Consider the following 10476-nt stretch of genomic DNA (forward strand, 5'->3'; position numbering starts at 1 on the left):
AACACTGACAGCCACACTAAATAAGCACATTCAATCCAAAGCAGCTGTACCATTAATTAGTGACCAACAAAATGTACTCTGGTTACAGCACTCTAGTGTTCCAATTTACAAAGAAGGGATGGGTGGCGGGAGGGGGGGATTATTATGAGCTCGCAGCTATTTGGGGACTAGGTCCAGACTCTGCAGCATTCCCAGAATCCTCTGAGTAAACAAAGAAATACCCCAGCCCCCAGTTGTGGATGTGTGGGGCTAGGGTACAGCATACCAATCAGGTGCCATTGTCACCACCTGCGATACAGGGAGAATTAAAAATCATCACTGATTCTGTAGATAATTTTATTTATTGAGTTTTTTTTTTTTTTTTAATCGGAAATGTATCTCTCTGTAATTTGGAAGAGGAGTGCCAGCATATTCATAAAGTTCGTGTGCTGTGAAGCAGCCGTTTTGTGGCTTCAATTAGAATGCAGCCTATGAATTCCATTGGAATAACCATGGCTGTAGTCCTATAAAGGTGTAATGATGATAACACTAAAGGCACGTTGGTTTAGGTGCAATATTTCTACTGAGCCACATCAGTCAATCAGGAACTTACTTTCATCGTCTTATGTGCAGCAGGCAGATAAAAGCCAATTGCTGATTGGTCACTGTGGTTCAGTGCACATCATTCTTCACTTCAACGCAGCGACAGCTAACAAGGTAACAGAGGACTTTGGGCCTGATTCAACAAGGATCGCAATTGCAAAGCTGCACGCAGGCTATAGATATATCTATAGCCTGCGTGCATACATCATATATCTATAGCCTGCGTGCATACATCATATATCTATAGCCTGCGTGCATACATCATATATCTATAGCCTGCGTGCATACATCATATATCTATAGCTTGCGTGCATACATCATATCTATAGCCTGCGTGCTTACATCATATATCTATAGCCTGCGTGCATACATCATATATGATGTATGCACGCAGGCAGCTTTGCACTTGCGATCCTTGCAATAATGTAAATGCAGCAGGAGGTGTATGACAGCCCATGTTTGCGATCCCAGCACTGCAACAGTGGTCACAGGCTGGAATCACCATTGCGACCATCGGTGGTCGATGGTTGTGATGGTGGACTGCGCCGGGCAGCTGAGTAAAGGTGCCCACACACATAACGATGTCCTCACGATACGATTTTATGGCCAATTTCCTCATGAACTTTCACGGGAGCTCCCTTGCCGTCGTGATCACGATTTGGAGTTAAAAATGTCCAATCTGACTAAAGATCTATCTTGCAGCCAATGCATTGTATCCCAGATTGGCTAATCTGCCCTACAGCACGGCAGATCAGAAGATGCGATGTACGATGAGCGGGGACGCGCATCGGCATCGTGCTCGTGAGTATAAACTCACGATTTGTACTTTTTTTACCCGATTCGGCGAAATCGGCCAAATCGTGTAAAATGTCGCTATGTGTGTGGGCACCTTGAGCCTCAGCTTACTCAGGCTGGCCGGCTTCCGAGCCCAGAAGGCTGCGTACTTCCACGCCCTTTCTGGGCTGGCCACTCCCGGAAAATGGTAGCAGGTACGCCGGCCACCCCTGCCCCTTAAATGACTCATACAAGCAGGCATTCAAGGGTTTGCGTGCGATTGAGCAGGACCCATTCTGCACGCTCGCAGATTGGTTGTGCACACGAGCAGATTCCCGATAATCAGGAACTTGCGTGCACTGCTGATTCAAGCCCTTTGACACTGGCATAGTTTAACACTGAATATTTATTTTGATAGAATGCAGAGAAATGTCTAAGAAGAATAGGATGCATTAATAACTTTACTGACATTGGTGCCTGATAAGGGGAAATATCAGTTTATTGCAGCATTTGGGTTTTGGAGCCAAACAACAGTTTAAAAACTACTTCTGACAGCAACAGTTTGGGAGAAGTTTGAAAGCGAGTTGGGACAGCTAAGGCTGTAGAGGGCACTGTCTCATTGATTGTCAGCGATCAGTAGAAGTAATCGGCCTTTACAAGAGAGAAGCTGCTTTAAATCCACTAGAAAAAGAAATAATTATTAACGTCTAAAGAATGCGCATAGAGTTCAGTAAACAGAGGCAGAGAAAGCAGCCTCCGCCATGCTGAGTAAAATGAAGGCACCAAGGGTCTCATTCAGACCGATGTGCTCGCAACCGGGTTGATAGTTAGCCCTGCGCACGCGCAGCGGCCGCACTGCGCGTGCGCAAGCCCCGGAGCCAGAGATAAACTCTCTCGCTCCGGAGCTCTCTACAAAAGGGGCGGCTGTCGATGTTGAACGCCTACCGTTTTGTGGGCGGCCGCACTGACATCATCATGGATGTCAGTGGGGAGCTTCCTGCTCGATCAGAGCAGGAAGCTCCCTGGGGCTTGCGGCTGCCGAGACCCAACCTTACGGGTATGGTCGCAAGCCCCGATGGCGTTCACCATCGCGGCCATCAACCTGGTCGGTCGCTAAGCTGTGGGTGGTAGGGGCGTGGCCTGGAGTAGCTGGGAGAGGACAGCTTTTCTTTAGCCGTCCTGCACAAATCCTGAAAAAATCCTTTTTTCCTGGATATATCTACTTCACAACCAGGGATTTGTTGGCTTATCCTCTCCTGTATGTATTGGAGTGTCGCAGCTGGCTCCTGTTGTGTACTTTAAGGCACTATTACCCGGCGACTTGAGGTGGCTTTCCTTCTCCTGCTGGCCCGGAGTCTCCATTCCTGCTCTTAACTACTGCTTCTCAAAATACTACTTACCTTGTGGATTGCTTTCGTTATCCGGCTGTTCCTGGTGCTCCGGTCCCTCTGCCGCTGACTGCTTGCCTGGTCTCTACTCCCTGCTGCCTTGCTCCGGCGAGTTGAAGACAACGGCCGCCATTTTGGGACTGCACCCTACATGAAGTAGCACTGCTACTGATCCTGCTGGTACGTTGATCTTGCCGCTGCTGCTCATTATTCAGTGGTTTCTACCTGTTGTTGGTACCTCTAATCTCCTGCTACTCACCAAGGGATTCTGGGCCTCATTCAGAGGCGGTCGGAGGATGCAAGCGGTCGCTCAGAAACTGGGCGGCCGCTTGCATCCTGACCGCCCGCCTCTGTTGCGGTCGTTAGGTTGTGGGTTAACACCTACAGCTCTAACGACCGCTCCGGTGATGGTCGCGATGGTCAGAGACCATCGCATGTCAGTGGGGCCTCCCCCAAAACGGTAGGCGTTCCCATGGGAACGCCTCCGTTTGGGCTGCCACCCCCCCGGCCCTCCTTCCAAACGGGGCGAGCTGTCAGTCAACATCGACAGCTCGCCCCCTTTGGATCGAGACCCGCTACGACCGGCGCTGTTGGTCGTAGCGGGTCTCACGCATGCGCACGACGGCGCCGCCGTGCGCATGCTCTGTGGGGGGCCATCGACCCGGTCCGAGCGCATCGGCGCTAACAACCAGGTCTGAATGACCCCTTCTGTTACTGTGTCTGATAATCAGATTAGACAGTTGGCAGCCATTTTATTTTAAGTGCCTTTGGTGGTGGGATTGAGCTCCTCATAACAACAGATCCTGATGCTGGCTGCAGTATATAGCTGTTGCTAGAGAGCATAGGTGGTGTGTTAGCCATCACCATTTAGTCTGTACCTGCTTACAGCTACTGCGGATACTTGAGACTTGACGGCCTTACAGATGGCTAGTTCAGTGCAGCTGATTCCCCAAGCTATTGCTGCTTCCACACAGAGGCTTCGCAATAAACTTGGAGAAGTGAAGGCTGAGTCCCCAACTGATGAGGCTACCTTCTGCATGTCTTATAAGAAAGAACAAGTCTGGAGCTTATCCTCACCTAGGGAAGTGCATATTCCCATGCTGGATACCCTTTCAAACCCTAGGTGGTCGGGGTCTACTGTGCTTTTCCCAAAAAGTGCTACATTCCTTATGGAGGGTTCGGGGCACCGGGCTTTGCCATTCAAGTTTTTCATATTATTTTCTGTGTGCCCTTGGAAGGATGGATGTCTTCAGGATACATCATTAAAGCATTCCAAGTACTTTTCCGTAAGTCTTTGGTCGAATGGGGATGGAACTATGCCTCTATTTTCACTGCCTCCTGAGGCCTGGCCGGATTAATTAATGATTAATAATTTGGTGCCCCTTATAATGCTTTCATGTCCCAATATTTCTCTGTCTCGTTGGTTATAATATCCTAGTATATAAATTATTATGTTGCCAAGCTTTAAGTATGTGAAGAACATTTTATCTCTATAGTATGTCTGTGGAAAAGGTTTTATCCTTACTATGCGGGAGAGCTGGGTTTAGCATAGTCTAGCCTCGCTAAGGTCTACAATATATTGCCCTTGTCATATATGTGTTTTATTATCCTTTGTCTGTGTGGGTGGGGGGAGGGTGGTTATAGGTTAGGATATTGTAGGTTGGTTAAGGGGAATTGGAATCCAAGTATGCCTGGGTTGGGGTTAGGCCATACAGGGTGGGGGGTTATAGGATGGGTTATTTTGGAGGGTTTTGATTTGTTTTGATATATGGCAGATTATTATTAATATTTGTTAATTTTATTTTGTCATATTTTGCAATTATTATGTATCAGGCTTAAGATGTAAGGTACTTTTGTGCTTGTATATGCCTCTAGCACTGGCTATTTGTGTTTTATATTTGGTAAATGAGCCCATATGGCGCCTATGGGCTCTTACTGTTTATTGATATAATATGTGGTACTCTTTATATCCTGATATATTATTTGTCTTTACGTATGTTTATTGCCTGATTATATGTATTTTTGTATATTGTATGTGGTACTCTGCCACTTATTATTTGTTGTTGGGTGTTTTACTCTATGTTCTCTATTGGGAATTCTGCCATTTAAGAAGGTGATACCGAATATTGGGCCTGATTCAGACCCACTCGCGAGCGGCTGTCCGCTCGCAAGTGGGTCGATGTTATGGACTGAGCATGCGCACGACGGAGGGAGCTCCATCGTGCGCATGCGCCAGACGCGACGAGCGAAGGAAATTCCTTCGCTCGTTGTGTCCTTCGCTCGTTGATTGACAGCACGCCCCCTTTGGTGGGCGTGCCAGGGGCGTGCCTCCCTGACGGGGGCGTTCCCACGGGAACGCCTCCCGTCAAAAGCCGGCCCACTGACATCACTAGTGATGTCAGTGGGAGTGATTTTGGCTCTGATAGAGCCAAAATCACTCCGGAGCTTGCGGTTGAAAACCTCAACCGCAGGCTCCGGCTCGCAAATTCGATGGTCGCGATGGTCTCGACCATCGCGACCATCACAATGCACGCTCGTATAGCCTGTGACCCACAGCTATACGAGCATCCAGGAGGACGCTCCATGAAAATGGAGCCCGGCCCTCATTCAGAGCGTGCGCTCTGCTCAGAGCGTACGGCTCTGAATGAGGGCCATTATTCGTTGAGTCAATATCTGTGCAAACTGTCCTACACCTGAACAAAAGTAGGCTCCATATGTTCGAGATTTTGCTCATTACCGTGTCTGTAAGAGGCATAATTTGTAACGGAGTCAATATATGTGTACTCGTCTTGTTTATGTTATTATAAAATCAATAAAAAATGATTGAATTTAAAAAAAGCTGTGGGTGGTAACCCACAGCTTAGCTAGCGACCAGGAGGCCGCACTTCAAAAATGAAGCCTCCGCCCTCTTTCAGAGAGAGCGATCGCTTCTTGCGACCGCCTCTGAATGAGGGCCCAAGAAATTCGAGACACCACTAAAGCTGGTCACTTGGGGGTACTAGTGGTCACAAGGGATGGCGAATGAGTTGCCTTACTGCAGAGGATGTAGACTTGTCTTGACACTCAGATGAGAGACACAGATCATCTCCTGACTGTCTGAGGAAGAAGATCTAATGTGAAGATCTGCAGGGAACCAGGATGGCTACAGAGATCCAGAGAGACAGGCCTGCTCCTCCTCCGCTCCTCCGTGCTCACCCCCTCCTCTCATTCACTCCTGTATGAGCTAGAAGTGTGTATGAAATCCCTTAGCGTCAGGAGGCATTACCCTGGAATGTCAACTTAGTGTACAGGGCCTTGACACATATCCCACGGGCTAAATGCTGGGTTGAAAAGTTCAACATTTCAGTGTTAGCGGTTCAGTGTCACAGCAAGTGTGAGCTCATCTCAGCCCCAGTGTCATATCTTGCATATCTCTGCGATAGCCGTCCATACACTACACCATCGGCTCGCTGGTAATTGTCTCACCCAGACGGCAGAGTGTCAGTGACTACAGCTCGCTGGGTGTCATGCATCATGTGGCATCGACCCCGTTGCCATGTGTACAATAACATTCTGTGCAGTAGTGAAGACCATCGACGGCTACGCCATCGATGACCGATGGGTTTTCTTCATCGGTAATTCACCATCAATGGTTAGAATAAGCACAAGCGCAGACGGCACCTGCACATGGCAGGGTCGGCGCTCACCACTGGGGATCAACCGACAAGGTTTCACCATTGGTGACCATCGATGGTAAAACCACTCATCATTGCCACCAGGCCACTAATGATCGATGGCCACCCAAAGTATACAGTGAAACATTAATGAAACTGGTTCCAAGTAAAGAATTAGGATGAGTTTGTCATGGTCAACAGTGTAGCTACGTTTTTCCTTACTGGTTTCAAATGGGAGCGTGATGATGTTTAGTTAATAATTACCAGTAGTCAGTAAATAGGGGCATTTTATATATACCACTGAGTGATGCCCACCATTAGACTGCAAGGGGGAGACTTATCAAGCCTTGGAGAGAGAGAGTGAAGAAGTTGCCCAAAGCAACCGACTGTGCTAAATAAAGGACTGTTAGAAGCTGATTGGTTGCTATTGACAACTCCTCCATTTTATAGCTCCCCAAGGCTTGATACATAAGAGGGTTCATTTTTATTATCCGATTAGTGAGGGAAAGTAATACATCATTTATCGGGGAGTGGAGATGTGTTTGCTGCTAATATGGGAGACAGACCAGTGAGATTGGCTAAACCAGTGGCCAGAACAGACCCCTCACAATTTGAAATAATTCATTCATCATGGCACAAGTGAGTGTTTTCATAAAGAAACACTTTAAATATAATGACACACTAGGCCTACCAAGACTCTGCATTTTTATTACCAAATAGGCGACTCTTTTATATTCAGTTCATCTTTTTTTTACGGGGAGCCCTAAACTCCTATTTTTGGAACGTATACGCTTAATTGAAGAGTGCGATATAATTTGGGTGAAAAAAAATATTTTTTGTAATAAATTTGCATATTTAAAAATAAAAGTCAAATAAAAGCCACAGTATTAAAACAGTGGCATCTACAGGCCGTTAGAGGTACTACAGTCCATGCCCTAAAACATAGCTTTGCTCACTGTTTTTTAAAAGCTACATTTCCAATGGGTGTCCGATCCTTTTTTTTTTTTCATTTCACAGGGTAAGACTGTTGATATTTCCATATTTCCAAACAGGGACTGCTGGCTTACAGTAGCAGGAAATATTAATACAGTTGTACAATCTGCAACCTACCTATAGTTAGAACAGGTTCTATAGGATGCCCCGCTGTCCTGTTCCTCAGGGGTTGTTTTGCTTCGGGTACTAAACGTACAGTAAGGATATAAAGTTTATTGCTCTCAGATCTTTCACCCACAATAAACCTCTCTGTCTTTTGACTCTATAGATCATCGGTTCCCGAAATGTCACTTAAGGTCGGACTCGCTCCCCTACACGCCACACGCTGGAGCCTCGCTGGCCGTGGAGCGCTCCTTGTCCCCACTCACGGAGCAGGAAGGGGAGGCTTACCTGGAAAAGTGTGGCAGCATCAGGAGGCACACGGTGGCCAACGTACACACGGACATCCAGTATCTGGCCATGGCCTCCATCATGCACCCCAGATCCGAGGAGGCGGAGCTTTCGGACCAGTGCCTGCTACTGCAGCCCAGCTTCACCCAGCGGCAGTTCAGCAGTGAGCCGAACATCGCAGACAGTCCCACAGAGCTGCTCGCCGGTTCCCTATCCGGGAGCTTAGAACACAACTGCCCGTCACCCAGCTGACCGGCAGCCCTACAGGGAGAACAGAGATTCCTATCTGAGCAATAGCATGTACGTAGAGTGGAGAACCCTCGGACGGGATGTAAGAGGCCCGTCAACGGGTTCCTAACAGCGGGTCGGCCCAGTGGTTAAACGACTGATCGCACCATGTCTCGGTGTATGGAAAGTTGTTCTTCTACACTCAGCGAGATGTCAAAACGCAACGCAAAGAATAAAACAGCCGATGATATTAAAAAGAACTATAAGAAGCAGGACTGTACTTTGCTAGTTAGTGTAAAATAAGGTATTTTTTAAGGACATTTTTTCAAACGGTACCCCCGCCTCGCCCCTCCTGTCCTCCCTTGGTGTGAGTAGCCCCACCCCTCCTGTCCTCCCTTGGTGTGAGTAGCCCCGCCCCTCCTGTCCTCCCTTGGTATGAGTAGCCCCGCCCCTCCTGTCCTCCCTTGGTATGAGTAGCCCCGCCCCTCCTGTCCTCCCTTGGTATGAGTAGCCCCGCCCCTCCTGTCCTCCCTTGGTATGAGTAGCCCCGCCCCTCCTGTCCTCCCTTGGTATGAGTAGCCCCGCCCCTCCTGTCCTCCCTTGGTGTGAGTAGCCCCGCCCCTCCTGTCCTCCCTTGGTGTGAGTAGCCCCGCCCCTCCTGTCCTCCCTTGGTGTGAGTAGACACCTTAGATCAGGAAGAGGCTGGAACGCTGTGACTGGCATTGGGGAGTTTTCGGTATCACAATCCACATTTACTACGCTCACACAGAAATTGGTGCTGCTTTTTTTGCAAAACTGGAAAGTTTTTATTTTTTGTTTAATGTCGCTGGCGTGGTGCAGCGGGGAAGGTGAAGAAAGCCGAATTGTTATTTATATTTATTTGAAAATTTAAATCTAAGTTTTTATTAGCACTTTGTATTTCAAGATGGCTTCTGTACAGTGATTTTGGCGTCCAGGTCCAACTCCTTCATGGTCAGTGGGGGGGGGAAGGGTGGTACCATGGGTACTGGCAGGGGTACTATATGGGCAGAATAAATCTTTTTGTTGTTGTCATATACCATCTGCACTTCATAGGGAACCTGTGGGGTCATCTTGTACCTTTCCTAACCACACAGCGTGGCTCCACCCAATACCAAATCGGGATGCGGTCAGGATACAGATGAGCGCTATCCCGCCTGCCGCTATCCCGACACTTACGGCCCGACAGGGGACTAAAGACAGGCGTCGAAAACCCGACGCCTATCATTAGCCCCATCACAAAATCCCGACACTCGGCATACCGAACGAAGGTAAGCTGCGTGTCTTAGTCTCTATCCGTCTGGCCGTACGGGGGGGGGGGGGGGGAGGGTTAGGTATAGAGACCCCTGGGGGGACTTAGGGATAGGCAGCCCCCCCCCGCGAGGGATAGGGTATGGAAAGGAGGGTGATAGGGCACAGCTAAGTGGGGGGAGGGTTAGGTTTAGGGTGCAGGGAGGGGGGTTTAGGTTGAGGCACTAATGGAGGGAGGTTAGGATTAGGCTCTAGGGGGGGTTGGTGAGGGTTAGGCACCACTGAGACAGGGTTGGGGGGGGTGAGGTTTAGGATACTTGCCAGCATAAGTCCCTCAGTGTTCTGCTGTCGGTATTTGATCTGGCGGCTATTCAGTCGCAGGCATTAAATACCGATTCCCTTGGGAACAGCTGACCCTCCCACAGGCCACGCATTACAAAACCCCCCTGCCCTATTACTTCCACACTGCGGTCGCCTTGGATTTGTTATGCGTGGCCTGTGGGAGGGTCAGCTGTTCCCAAGGCATGGCTTCCCAAATTGTGAATTCTTCTAATAGTAGGTCGGAGACATCTCTTTCACCCTCAGGTGTTGCCATTCAAACTTCCCAACCCCTGACGCTATGTCCGAAAAGGGAGACCAAAAAAAAAAAAATTGAAAAAAATCCCTAAACGTAAGTTAAAATAAATGCATCCGGAAAGTGGCTAAAAAAAGCACTTTGCTATTAATGTATGTTATTGTGCTGACATCACATCGTCCAGGAAATTCCTTTTATGGGACCCAAATTTTATTTATTTTCTGTTTTGTAATGCATTAAATATATTATTTCAGGATTTCATTCCGTTTCTACGACGAGACCATTGTCTGCATGGTGGTAACAATGACATGAAGTTGCCGATATTTGACTTTTTGATCTCTTTAATTCCCCCTCAGAGCCCTACTACCAAATCTCCTCACACTGAAATAACTTTTGGGGGTAGTTTAGGGGTAAATGCTCAGATTTGGCAATTGATTCTTCAGCTATTCCTGCCATGGCATTTATAGGGGTGATTTCCTTGTACAAACAAATTGCTCATAGTAAGGATGCAAGCAACACAATGCATAAATAAATATGTGAGATCCGGTATGTATGTATCAAGAAAAGTGCAAGACAATGGTATAGGGCATATCCTAAATTAAACGATTAATTTATGAGTCAGTAA

At 47.9% G+C, this 10476-nt stretch overlaps 1 protein-coding gene and 1 long non-coding RNA gene across 3 annotated transcripts in view; both read left to right on the forward strand.

Annotated features, from left to right (window-relative positions):
• Positions 1-9331, forward strand: part of PRR5L (proline rich 5 like) — a 66487-nt gene extending 57156 nt beyond the window's left edge. For both annotated transcript variants that reach the window (XM_088459042.1, XM_088459044.1), the window contains one exon: positions 7659-9331. In XM_088459042.1, the coding sequence (XP_088315168.1) occupies positions 7659-8032 (374 nt within the window). In that variant the 3' untranslated portion in view covers positions 8033-9331. The remainder of the gene's footprint in view (positions 1-7658) is intronic.
• Positions 9332-9557: 226 nt separating this feature from the next.
• Positions 9558-10112, forward strand: LOC148474146 (uncharacterized). The gene is made up of 2 exons (XR_015872920.1): positions 9558-9616; positions 9783-10112. It is a non-coding gene; the product is annotated as an uncharacterized LOC148474146 (long non-coding RNA).
• The last annotated feature ends 364 nt before the right edge of the window (positions 10113-10476 follow it).

Source organism: Taudactylus pleione, unplaced genomic scaffold (assembly GCF_031769625.1).
Source record: "Taudactylus pleione unplaced genomic scaffold, aTauple2 ptg000887l, whole genome shotgun sequence".
In the NCBI taxonomy this organism is placed as follows: Eukaryota; Metazoa; Chordata; class Amphibia; order Anura; family Myobatrachidae; genus Taudactylus; species Taudactylus pleione.